Raw genomic sequence first — 13,818 nt, forward strand, 5'->3', positions numbered from 1 at the left:
GAAATGTATTGCTAGCAACTGAAGCAGAATACCCTGGCATGGTTGGACAGTAACCACACTCAATTACTCTGTTATTCAACATAAACACATATCCATGTACATGTAAACATTCACCATCCAGCCTCCTGTTCCTTTAGGAAAGGAATCTTTCCACATACTTTGGGAGCTCAGTAGTAGCACTTCAAATTCCAAAGGTCCAGCTTTTTTTTTCTGTGCCTGCTTTATTTGAATTATTTCCCCCCATTATAAAGAATGTTATCCAGTGGCCTGCTCTCTGGCATGGAACTGGTGATGACCTGGCTGAACTCACTCTCTGTATTATCCAACGAGTCTGGCCATAAATGGGCCTGCATCTCCCTCTTCTCCTCTTCCTCTTGCTTGTATTCCTGCACTGGTGGAGGGTCTACCTGCCAAGGTTCATCCTCTTCTGCCAAATTTTCTCCCTGTTTGCCATTTCTCTGGCACCTTTTAGGGGTCTCCTCCATTGTCAAAAGTAATGGCATCACAGTGTGGAGAGAATCAGACACAGTGTTTTGCTCACATCTGCTCATTATGACCTGCTCTGGGATGGCAGCCTGAGGAAATTGAGAGAGAGAGAGAGAGAGAGAGAGAGAGAGAGAGAGAGAGAGAGAGAGAGAGAGAGAGAGAGAGAGAGAGAGAGAGAGAGAGAGAGAGAGAGAGAGAGAGAGAGAGAGAGAGAGAGAGAGAGAGAGAGAGAGAGAGAGAGAGAGAGAGAGAGAGAGAGAGAGAGAGAGAGGTTTGTCAATGGGTGGATGAGCGGATGGTTTGGTGGGTGGGTGGATAGGTGGGTAGTTAGGTATGTAGGTAGGTAGGCAAGTGGATAGGTGAGTGGGTAAATATGTAGGCAGGTGGTTTGGTCAGAGGTGGGTATGTAGGCATATAGGAGGGTGGGTGGATGGGAGGTTTTAGGTAGGTATGCAAGTAGGTAGGGATGTAGATAGGTTTATTGGTAGGTTGTGGGTGAGTGGGCAGTTGGTTTGGTTAGTAGGTAGATAGGTAGGTAGGTAGATAGACAGATGGGTAGACAGATAAACATATTTGAACATAACTCGCTTATCCGTCTATCTAACTGCATGACTTTGTGCTGACATATTTTTGTGCTCATTCCAGAATTTTGACTTTTGTCATGACAGGCGCAACCAGCAACCCTTACCTTACCTTTTCCTGGCTTTGGTTTTTCTTTGCCCTAGCCTGTCGAGCTGAAGGTCTGTAGTCCCTCTCCTTCAGAGCCCCCAAAGTAAGGCTGGATCTCAGAAGTTGGCCCTGATGTTCTGTGGGATCTAGCTCCACATCAGTCCAAACCTGTTTCAGAAGAAACCTTCTAATTTATGGCTCCTTTGAAGAGAAGATACTTTGTCACTGTACATACATACAGTGAAAATCATTCTCTACATTTAACCCATCCTCTGTACACACACTAGAAACAGTGGAAAGCTGTGTACACCAGGAGCAGTGGGCAGATGCAGTGCAGCACCCGGGGAACAACTCCAGTTCTTTGTCATCGCCCTGGTCAGGGGCAGGAGTATTAACCTCCGTAATCTCTGTTTATCTTCTAAATCTTTATTTATTTTTTCATTGTGAAGCATTTTTGACTGTCTGTGAAAGGTGCTATATAAATAAAACTTTACTTACTTACTTTCAGTTATATCATATTTTCATATTTTATCTCAATCTAGCCTAAAAGCCATAAATCTAAAGATAGCAGAACTAATTGACTTCAAATCTATCCATTTCCTGTTTAGTTCATTGTTGTCGGCGATATCCAGGTTTATGTATTTTTCTGGGTAATAAAATAGCTCTTCCCCCATAGCTTGCAGCTCTCCCACCTCTTAAAAATGTTTGGGCACAACCACAGATCGCCAAAGGTTGAGGGCATGTTACAAAATATGGCAGTGGCACAGTCTTTCTTAGTATAGATATGGTGCATAGCTATACAGGCAGCTGCAAAAAAGGGTTTAATAGCAAAACAGCTTGTTGGTAGGGACACTGTCTACCGCTACACTATATCCCTAAAGCTACATAATTTACTCTTCTCTGCTTTCTCTTCACACGTGGCATAAATTGAAGGTCTAAATATTTTCTTTTCTTTTTTTCTTTCTTTTCTTCCGAGCCATCCCGGTTGCTGCTCCACCCCCTCTGCTGATCCAGGGAGGGCTGGAGACTACCACATGCCTCCTCCGATACACGTGGCGTTACCAGCCGCTTCTTTTTACCTGACAGTGAAGAGTTTTGCCAGTGGGGACATAGCACGTGGGAGGATCACACTACTCCCCCCCAGTTCCCCCCCCCCCGCCCCCGAACAGGCGCCCCGACCGACCAGAGGAGGCGCTAGTGCAGCGACCAAGACACATACCCACATCTGGCTTCCCACCCACAGAAACAGCCAATTGTGTCTGTGGGGACACCTGACCAAGCCGGAGGTAAGACGGGATTTGAACTGGCGATCCCCTTGTTGGTATGCAACAGAGTAGACTGCTAGGCTACCTGAACGCCTGGTCTAAACATTTTCTATCATTGGATGTAAACTACATTATCATTACATTGACTAATGAAAAGGTAGGGGTAGATGCTAAAACTCACTGTGTCTCCTGTAGACATGGAGGAAACCCTATGAAACCTGGTGTTGGAGCCTGATGACTGTCTACTCAGCATTGAATCCCTGAAGGAGGACTCGCTATTCGACACTGATATGCCCCCCTTCCTGGTGGCCTGTGCTAAGCAGTGTAGACAGGCCACATTCTCTATGAGGGTATCCCTGTGGAAGAGGCAGTAGGATCACAGTGTTTGTCTCTCTTTTGCTGTTTGGTTAAGAATTAGTTGGATAGTTGTACTCACCTATATTTGGAGTGAATGATGGCATAAATGAAAGGGTTGTATATGGCGGACGCTTTAGCTATGACAGCAGGGACAGCTTTCGAATTGGGATTGAGAATGCTTCCATATCTGTAAATTATGGAGATGTTGAATACAGCAGTACTTGTACCCCCATACAACATTTAACAATTCTCATTAACATTTTCTCAAGAGAGTACTTGCTATATTTCCAGTGTGCCTATTTTTATTTAATTATTCGTTTTTGGGGGATTTCCCCCCTTTTTTTCTCCCCAATTGTACTTGGCCAATTACCCCACTCTTCCGAGCTGTCCCGGTCGCTGGTCCACCCCCTCTACTGATCCGGGGAAGGCTGCAGACATGCCTCCTCCCAATACATGTGGAGTCACCAGCTGCTTCTTTTCACCTGACAGTGAAGAGTTTCGCCAGGGGGACATAGTGTGTGGGAGGATCACGCTATTCCCCTCAGTTCCCCCTTCCTGAACAGGCACCCCGGCCAACCAGAGGAGGCGCTATTGCGACCAGGACACACACCCACATCCGACTTCCCACCAACAGACATGGCCAATTGTGTCTGTAGAGACGCCCGACCAAGCCGGAGGTAACACGGGGATTCGATCCGGCGGTCCCCGTGTTGGTAGGCAATGGAATAGACCACCATGCCACACAGATGCCATTTATCTTTATTATGTCTTACATATACACTACCGTTCAAAAGTTTGGGATCACCCAAACAATTTTGTGTTTTCCATGAAAAGTCACACTTATTCACCACCATATGTTGTGAAATGAATAGAAAATAGAGTCAAGACATTGACAAGGTTAGAAATAATGATTTGTATTTGAAATAAGATTTTTTTTACATCAAACTTTGCTTTCGTCAAAGAATCCTCCATTTGCAGCAATTACAGCATTGCAGACCTTTGGCATTCTAGCTGTTAATTTGTTGAGGTAATCTGGAGAAATTGCACCCCACGCTTCCAGAAGCAGCTCCCACAAGTTGGATTGGTTGGATGGGCACTTCTTTGAGCAGATTGAGTTTCTGGAGCATCACATTTGTGGGGTCAATTAAACGCTCAAAATGGCCAGAAAAAGAGAACTTTCATCTGAAACTCGACAGTCTATTCTTGTTCTTAGAAATGAAGGCTATTCCATGCGAGAAATTGCTAAGAAATTGAAGATTTCCTACACCGGTGTGTACTACTCCCTTCAGAGGACAGCACAAACAGGCTCTAACAGGTACTATTTAATGAAGATGCCAGTTGGGGACCTGTGAGGCGTCTGTTTCTCAAACTAGAGACTCTAATGTACTTATCTTCTTGCTCAGTTGTGCAACGCGGCCTCCCACTTCTTTTTCTACTCTGGTTAGAGCCTGTTTGTGCTGTCCTCTGAAGGGAGTAGTACACACCGGTGTAGGAAATCTTCAATTTCTTAGCAATTTCTCGCATGGAATAGCCTTCATTTCTAAGAACAAGAATAGACTGTCGAGTGTCAGATGAAAGTTCTCTTTTTCTGGCCATTTTGAGCGCTTAATTGACCCCACAAATGTGATGCTCCAGAAACTCAATCTGCTCAAAGAAGTGCCCATCCAACCAATCCAACTTGTGGGAGCTGCTTCTGGAAGCGTGGGGTGCAATTTCTCCAGATTACCTCAACAAATTAACAGCTAGAATGCCAAAGGTCTGCAATGCTGTAATTGCTGCAAATGGAGGATTCTTTGACGAAAGCAAAGTTTGATGTAAAAAAAAATCTTATTTCAAATACAAATCATTATTTCTAACCTTGTCAATGTCTTGACTCTATTTTCTATTCATTTCACAACATATGGTGGTGAATAAGTGTGACTTTTCATGGAAAACACAAAATTGTTTGGGTGATCCCAAACTTTTGAACGGTAGTGTATCTTATTCTTTTAACTTGTACCTTACATTGCTGTTAATTTTTCTCTCTTGCACCAACATACCAAGCCCAATTCCTTGTTCGCTCTTGAACTACTTGGCAAGAAATATGATTCTGATTTGCATGTCACCTATGAATGTAATCTGACACTGTGACCTGATTGCATAATATCTAATCATTACATACAGTTACACTTCACAGGAGAAGAAAAAAAGGGTTTATGCGCATGAATTCAATCCCAGTAAATTAGTAAAAGAGAAAAGCTGTCACAGCTCTTACCACACAAAAACACCTTTTCTTGTTTTCTCTCCCCTCCTTTTGACTCTGTCTGTCCTTTTATCTGTCCATCTCTCCATCTCTCACCCTCTCCATGATTGTGTCTGGACTTCTATATGGTGTGTGATTTGTTATCCAAATCAGAACATTTTTGTCTCAGTTATCTGGCCACCCTGCTCTAAAGTGCTGTACATGTGAGGTGCCTGCCCGCCCATCCATCCATCCATCTATCCATCCATCCACCCACCCACCCATCCACCCATCCATCCACCCATTCATCCATCATCCATCCATCCATCATCCATCCATCCATCCATCCATCATCCATCCATCCATCCATCCATCCATCCATCCATCCATCCATCCATCCATCCATCCATCCATCCATCCATTCAAGAATCACAAGCAGGTCTAGCAGTCCCATTGGAACCCCAAAAACTGAAACCACTTCTGCCTGAACCTGCCGTATATTTACCCTGCCCAGGCAATCAGAGTGACACATGCGTAAGGCGACCAGGAAAGTACGAACACAATGATGACCACAAAGGCAATCTTGGCCAGCTTCCACTCTGTTTTGATGGACTGCTGCTGCATCAGGGTTGACTTTCGCACCTGACACCCCAACATCTCCACATCTCTAGCGGGGCAAAGAGGAGGAATAGGGGAAAGAGTAGAATTTACTGACATTGCACCCAAGACATAGACCCAGACTAAAATGATAATTTTAGCATATCTTTGGTCAAATTGGCTTTAACAAACTTGGAGTTTAATAATATTAATTTAATTTGTTCACTATTATTTTAAGCATGTTGCACTGCAGAAAACCTGAGCTGCCATGGGAATGAATTGATACTTTGTAAGGCCCCTGTCAGTGATAACCAATTAGCACAATAAGCCACAAATAATTGTGAAGAGAGGCATGTTCATGCATGTGCTCATTTTGGTAAATTGACTGTGTATTTCATTCACCTGCTAGCACGTCGAATAGCCAGGAACATGCACAGATAGCAATAGGAGATAATTCCCAGTGGGATGAAGAATACAAAGCAGCACAGCATCAAGGTATAGCTCTTATTGGCTGGAGTGGATGTCACATAGTCCCATGTACATGATGTCATCAAACCCTCTGGAATATAGGAACCTGGAGAAAAAAAGATGGTGATATTAGGAAAAATGGATTCAGTTTGGAGAAAAGTTGGTATTCCTTCATAGAATTAGGGAAGATGAGAATCAATAGCTTAAAAGAAGTGTCGCTTACTCCAACCCAAAAGTGGTGCTAAGCTCCAAGCTAATGAGTACAACCAGACTATGACGATGATAAGAGAAGTGCGTCTCTTGGAGGTCCACTGGATGGCCTGCAAAGGCTTGGTGATGACAATGTAACGATCTACAGAGATAGCCAGCAGATTGATCATGGAAGTGATTCCAAATAGAGCTCCACAGAAGGCATACATCTTACAGCCTGGGAAACAGAAAAATAAGCATCTCAATTAAAGACAGGGTTGCATATGATGACACAGTTAAATGAAACTGAAATTTTAGGAATGATGAACAGCTTTCACTCTAAAAAATATACCTAATTCTCATGAAGCAAAATCATATGATGAGATAATCTAAGAGGGATACATTATGGTGAATGATCATAAGACCTAATTCCAAACATCTTTACATAATGAAAAATTGTGAATGATTTATATATACAAACAATAGTCCATGCACAAAAATAGAGACATCCCACATGACACATATGAAGCTTAGCAAAGGAGTAATCTTTGAATAAAAATGGGAAATTGTTAACAAATTTAGGTTGAAAAAGGTACCTGTTTCACCAAAAACCCACTCTTTGTAAAGAGAATTGACAAAGAAGATTGGTGATTGTGTGACAGCCATGAGGAAGTCACTGACTGCTAAGTTCAGGATGAAATAGTTGGGAAGAGTCCGGAGCTTCTTGTTGCTGAAACACAGGAGAGATAAGACAGTCTTGACTTTAAGATATGTTATGTGCTTTCTCCATTGTTTACAACATATATTGTGGTAACTTTACCATCTTCTCCTGTAAACAAATGATGTTTCCAGAGGCAGCTGTTACAGAAATACAAGGCAATTGTGCCCTAACCTTAAAATGTTTTGTACTCTTTAATTTAAGCAAATCTGGGTAATTCATATCAGAATTAGAATACTTTATTCACCCTCGAGGGGAAATTGGGTCAATATACTTATATGAATTTAATAGAACTATTAGATTTAATATCTTTTCTCAATTTAATTGGTTTTAATATGCATTTTAGCCTTTAATTATAGGTTCAGAAGGCAAAAATATAAATATTTTTGGTGATCAATAAAAGGAACCTGCCACCAAGGATGCATAATCCAGTGCATTCTTAGTACCAGTCCCAAGCCTGGATAAATGGGGAGGGTTGCATCAGGAAGAGCATTCAGCGTAAAATATTTGCCAAATCAAATATGCAGATCATGAATCTGATTTCCATACTGGATTGGTTGAGGCCCGGGTTACCAACGACCGCCACCGGTACTGTTGCCCAGCAGAGTGCCGGTCAAAACTATGCTACTGTTGAGCGAAAGAGGAAAGGGGGAAGGCATGTGCAGAGGCAGTGGGAGAGGAGGAAGGGCCGAAGTGTGAAACTGACCAAAACAAGCGTGATTTCTCAGAATCGAAGGAGAAATAATGAAAACGAATGGGTGTAACACTAGCCTATCATATTGTTGAGGTATCAAGGACACTTTCGTGTTTTTGTGTTGAGAAATGTTAAAGATGTCTTTCAAATCCACAGGTCGATATGCGACGGATCCTGCCCGGCCCGCCCACCAGACTGATAAAATTAAAATAAAGAAATGAAAACAAGGACAAAATGTTGTGATTAACTGTGAGGGTTAGGGTTAGGGTTAGTTTCAATAGCAGAAGGCTACGTTAGCCTACCCATGATCCTCAGCGAGTTTGGAAGTTGTACTGAGTGTCACGAAAAAAAATGGAAAATTCGTGTCCATGTACACGAATCGGTCGTGACTATTTCACGAACTGCCGTGAGACTGGGCTGCATCCACAGTGGGAAACTTGGCCACGTACAATTGGGGAGAAAGGGGGGGGGGACAAAACAAAAACAAAAACATTGCGATACGGGCTCACCAAACTCCTCCCTGTGCTGCGCCAAGTTCTGTGACCTGTCCGCTCTACCGAACTTTGTTTGAAGGTGGACCAAACTAACCACGTGGGCATTATGAAAATGTGTTGCATAGTGACATAGATAAGTAACAGAACAAAACGTTGAACTACGAACGAGGCATTCCAAGCAGTGTTTTCCGTCGGAGAGAATAACTCCTTTTGACATAGACTTTGGACTTTGTAACTCTGCAGACGTTTCACATGCACCTCCCAGCTATATGACAGGTTTTGGCCAAAACCATGATATTACCTCTTTAACTTTCATATACTATCAGTCCAATCAAAACCCAAGGTAACAAATTGTAAAATGAAAGAGTATCTTGAGTTTGATCACTGTAGAATAAAAGCAAGTCATATGTTTCAAATTTTCCAGCTTTGATTCTTCCTTGCTTGTGCTTTAACTGACCTGCTCAACTGTAGCTTCCTCTAAACAGGCTAATCAATGGTTAAATTCTGTCTCACAATATCTTACTGTTTCGACAGACCTGATGGAGTGGGACTTCTGTTCTTAACACCATGAAGATGAGAAAATTGACTATAGTAGGTAGGGCCCTCACACAATGGCTATCATTGCATGCTTGAACATCCCTGTTAATCTGTGGTCCCACTTCTTTAGACATTGTGATCTGCATCATCTCTGGCTCCCTAGCCAATCTGTTGAAACTGCCAGTTTCTCTGTTCCTCTGACAGTATGTTGTATGCATGACACACACACACACGCACACATACACACACACACACAAACACACACACAAAAGGTGCAGAATCCCTTATGTCCGAGGCAGATAGTGCACCTTATCTTTCCACTCGTTTCAAATATTGTAGTAGGGATTCAAGATGAACAAGGTCTACTTCCCTCAATTAAACCAATATCTACCATGAAGGCTAACGAAAGACCTCTCTTTAACTCTCAATAGGTAATTAAGTGCTTTACACTATTTGCTTAATGACTATCAGTTTCTTGAATTGGATTTAAATTACCCAAAATACACAAACCTGAACCTTTCTTGTGAAAACATTCCATAAACAGCGTTTGCTGTGCTTTTGGCGGACCTTATTAGCTACTTCAGCTTTTATAAATGTTCACGTTTGCAGATATCAGCACATGTTAGCATATTTTATGCCTGCACACACATTATGTCAAGTCATATTCATTTGAATAGCAACAATCACAGTTAAGTCCTAGAGGGCTTTTTAAATAGAATAAATTACTTTCTATTATGCAGTTACATTGATGCTGCAAATTCAATTTGAATGGCTTGTTCTGCTTGCAATAAGGAATGGGACTCCAGAAGTTAAGACAGCATTGTAAATTCAATTTGAGGACATTTCTAATGTTTCCTTTTTTCTTTTTTTTTTCAGGGGTACAAACCCTGATAAAATCTATAGGCTACATTATCCTCCTTCTTAATAACTGTGTAACTGTGTGGACATTAAAGCAGCTGTCAGGTGTGCTGAGCCAAGGTAAATTGCACCCCTCCAAAACCTGTTAGCACCAGCCGCCAATGATGCACGCTCAATAATCCAGGTAAGAACATCAAAGAAAGTTGAATCAGTTCGTCTGGATACAACTTTGATTGACAGAAACGTTTCATCACTTAGTTGAGTGATGAAATGTATCTGTCAATAAAAGTTGTTTCCAGATGAACTGATTCAACATTCTTTGAAGAACTGGAGTTGGTCCCTGGGCGCTGCAGCTGCCCACTGCTCCTATACGATAGGATGGCTTCAATGCACAGAATACAATTTGTTGTAAGAATACAATGTCAAATAAAGTGGCTTTCAACTTTGGAAATGTGTCATTTTTTTCTCCATATTTTGCTGCATTTTTTTTTTCTTTGAGTGTGTGCATGTGCATACATGCATATCCATCCATCCATACCCTCTTATTCTGGTCAGGGTTATGGGTGACACTGGAGCCTATCCCAGCATGCATTGGGTGCAAGGCAGGATCAACCCCTGGACAGGGCAACAGTCCACCACCCAAGGGGAATTTAGTGTCTTCAAATCACCTAACCTGCCTGCATGTCTTTGGACTGTGTGAGGAAACCAGAGAGCCTGGAGGAAACTCACACGAGGACGGGGAGAATATGCAAACTCCACAGATGGACCAAGCCGAAACTTGAACCCAGGGCCTTCTTGCTGTGAGGCATCTGTGCTAACCACTGAGCTGCATGCCACCTGTGCATGGATGTGTATTTATATATTGGCAAGAGTGTGTGTGTGTGTGTGTGTGTGTGTGTGTGTGTGTGTGTGTGTGTGTGTGTGTGTGTGTGTGTGTGTGTGCGTGTGCGTGTGCGTGTGTGTGTGTGTGTGTGTGGCAGCAGAGATACAGTGATTTGAGTGGAAGTTAGCTAAAAGTGCATCAGTAGGAGTTAAGCGTTAATGCAGAAAGCATGTCAGGGCCGGACCCCTAGGAGTATACTCTTTCTAATGCCAGACTAGCTATTAGAAAACAGCATCTGGTTCTTCATGGAAAACAAAAGAATATCAGCCTATCAGCAGCCATTTATTTCCCAAGTCCCAGAATATATACCAAAAAAAAAAAATCAGAAGAATTGCTCATTAGGAATTGAGTTTAACTGGATTTAGAAGCTATGAACCAATTACTATGTAAGCGTATTTTTGGCATCAAATTTTGTTCACAAATATAAACTGGTCTTTTAGGAAAACTGGATGTAGCAACAAAAAAAATGTCCATGGCAGCATTAACTTGGATTAGGTCATTCATATGAGAAATTCCTATCTATCAACGAACGAAGATATTTCCTTGTTGCAGACAGTCAAATATTTAGTTCTTTCATTCATTTATGATCAAATGTATCTACTCATGATACACCATTCCCTTCCACAGGACACTTTATCCTTTAAGTATTACACATTCTGCAAGTGCCAGGAGGTTGTTAACGGATCGGTGCCACATGTGTATGACTTCTTTTGTCATCCAGAGTTAGAAACACCACTCCGTCGCTTGCAGCAATATCAAAAATAAGCCTTAGTGCCAGACCACAACCACGTCAACACATATAAGGGTCAAACAGCAATCTTCTCCATATTTCTACATAAAATATGAAAGCCAGTACCAGTCCCACTGGGCTGAGCTTGCTTCCTGGCTTGAAAATATATGAGGCTGGGGAAAGGATTTATTGACTCTATAAAGACGTGTTAATGAAAACATAAAAATCAGTAGAGCTTACAAATTTAGGGCACTGGATGTGATGGTTTGTCATTACTATTTTGCCACAAGTGGTTTATTTTGCAGACACGTGGGCAGAAACAAAAAAAACACATACAAAACATAGCACATAACATTCAGGCAGTATTTTAACTGCCTAAACCGCCAAGTGGTTTATTGGTGTTTTCGCATTGATAGAATGTAGACCCTTAAATGTTGTCTATATTAAAGAACACCACACGCTGACAGAACTCTTAGGAAAATGCTGTTATTTGAGTGTGTGCTCTCTGGAGTATTTCTTTTGGAAGTCTAAATCTCTTATAGACAAACGTTCATAAAGTTTCTTGACTCTTCCTGATAACATTAGCCGGTGTGAAATTCTAAAGGAAAACAATGCCAAGAGGGGGCCCCCGTCCGGGTAGTGTAGCAGTCTATTCCATTGCCTACCAACACGGGGATCACCGGTTCGAATCCCTGTTACCTCTGGCTTGAGTGGGCGTCCCTACAGACACAATTCGCCATGTCTGCGGGTGGGAAGCCGATGTGGGTATGTGCCCTTGTTGCTGCACTAGCGCCTCCTCTGGTCGGTAGGGGCGCCTGTTCGGGGGGAGGGGGAACTGGGGGAAATAGCGTGATCCTCCCACACGCCACGTCCCTCTGGTGAAACTCCTCACTGTCAAGTGAAAAGAAGCGGCTGGTGACTCCACATGTATCGGAGGAGGCATGTGGTAGTCTGCAGCCCATCCATGGATCGGCAGAGGGGGTGGAGCAGCGACTGGGGTGGCTTGGATGAGTGGGGTAATTGGGGAGAAAATGGGGGGGGGGGGGGATAAAAAAAAAAGGATGAAAACTGATTGTGTGAAAGTTTTCCTAAAGAAAGTAGGCCTACATTCCTATAGCCAACATTCTTCAGGGCTGTTATCTCCCGTTAGGTGAGTGTGGTGGGGTTTGAAAAAGAGATAGTATATGACCTAGTTTAAGAGCACTGAAGAACATGTTCAGTTGATTTTCAATTAGCCACTCAATAAAACCCTCTTCACTGAAGTAAACACAACACAAAAGGCAGGCTGAACACAGCCCGCATCAGCATCCACAGCACACAGTATCCATGTCACCGTGTCATCATGTGTGATTTGGCGGTTAACCATCTTCATGTCATTCTCATCATCACCGCGGCTTCTATGAAGTAGCTATTGCTGGAAAAAAGATCACCCCTCTTTGATCCCAAGTCTGATTTTTTGACTATTTTCAAATATAAATTACTGCTCCCAGAAAAAACACAATACAAATTACATTCTATTTTGTACAATACATACAAAATACAAACTACAAAATAATCATAAATGTAATTGAAATACATATTTTAAATAATTTGAATTAAAATATAATGCACAGTAACTTAAATACAGTATAACATACCAGTGCCATTTGTTTTTCTAATTTAAGCATGATTAGAAGAAATACCTTTATTGAGACATCATTGTAGTTTGCCTTAGCACTCTCTGTGGGATGCTCTTTTTGAATATTCAAGAGGCTATGCTGGATTACAAAGAAAAACATAATACAACAGGCACTGAAAATGACCCTCACTTTAAATGTACTATCCCTGATCCATCCTCATATACTTGATCCCTTATCTTCCTAAACCCCGCTCTCCAAGTCATCCTGTTATAAATTGTTCCCCTCAAATGTGATTTTTGGATTTAAAAACGCTGACTGTTCCCACACCTGCTTCACATTCTCACATTCATACTGCACACATTTCACAAACTCTCCCCATGCTCCCAGCACCTCCTTGTAAAACCCAGACACTCTGCTCACCATACCTTTCTCTCCCCACACCCTCCACATTCATAAATTACCTCCCTTATAAACACCTTCCATATATGATCCCTCTTGTTTCTTAAATATCTAACCATCATTTTCACCCTAAGTGCTTTCTTTTTCAGCCCTAAATTGATTAACTTAAGCCCACCATCTTCAGAGTCGTTTTCCATCACCTCCCTTGCTATCCTAACTCCCTTCCTTCCTATCCCACAGGAACTCGATCACCATTCTTCCCACCTCCTTCGACACTCTCTCAGGCACATCCAGCACATTCATTACAAACACAGTCATACTCATAACTAATCCATTCACAACCACCGCCTTCCCTTTCAGCTTCAACCCTCTAAGTTTCCAAAAACCCAATATCTTCCTAATCTTATTCAATATCTCCTCATACTGTATATCTCTCCCTTCCTTATCCTCAACCCCTAAATTCACAACTAACACCCTGAAATAATCCTTCTTCTCTTTTAATCCTATTCCTAAATCTTCTCTACCTGTCTCTTTTTATTTATAAATGTATTTATTCATTTATATTTATTTATTTAGGGTTTATGAGGGCACAGGTACTGGTAGATGAAGTGAGGGGAAGGGGTGATGAAATGAG

General features: G+C 42.0%; 1 protein-coding gene across 1 annotated transcript in view; it reads right to left on the reverse strand.

The window, feature by feature from the left end:
• Nucleotides 1-1,170: 1,170 nt before the first annotated feature.
• opn4xa (opsin 4xa) overlaps nucleotides 1,171-13,818 on the reverse strand; it is an 18,982-nt gene continuing 6,334 nt past the window's right edge. Inside the window, exons 3-9 of the mRNA XM_056290836.1 lie at nucleotides 6,849-6,982; nucleotides 6,287-6,490; nucleotides 5,998-6,169; nucleotides 5,504-5,665; nucleotides 2,857-2,964; nucleotides 2,602-2,776; nucleotides 1,171-1,323 (exon numbers count right to left, since the gene is read on the reverse strand). Of these exons, the coding sequence (XP_056146811.1) occupies nucleotides 1,171-1,323; nucleotides 2,602-2,776; nucleotides 2,857-2,964; nucleotides 5,504-5,665; nucleotides 5,998-6,169; nucleotides 6,287-6,490; nucleotides 6,849-6,982 (1,108 nt within the window). The remainder of the gene's footprint in view (nucleotides 1,324-2,601; nucleotides 2,777-2,856; nucleotides 2,965-5,503; nucleotides 5,666-5,997; nucleotides 6,170-6,286; nucleotides 6,491-6,848; nucleotides 6,983-13,818) is intronic.

The sequence above is a fragment of the Lampris incognitus genome, chromosome 12 (assembly GCF_029633865.1).
Source record: "Lampris incognitus isolate fLamInc1 chromosome 12, fLamInc1.hap2, whole genome shotgun sequence".
Classification (NCBI taxonomy): domain Eukaryota; kingdom Metazoa; phylum Chordata; class Actinopteri; order Lampriformes; family Lampridae; genus Lampris; species Lampris incognitus.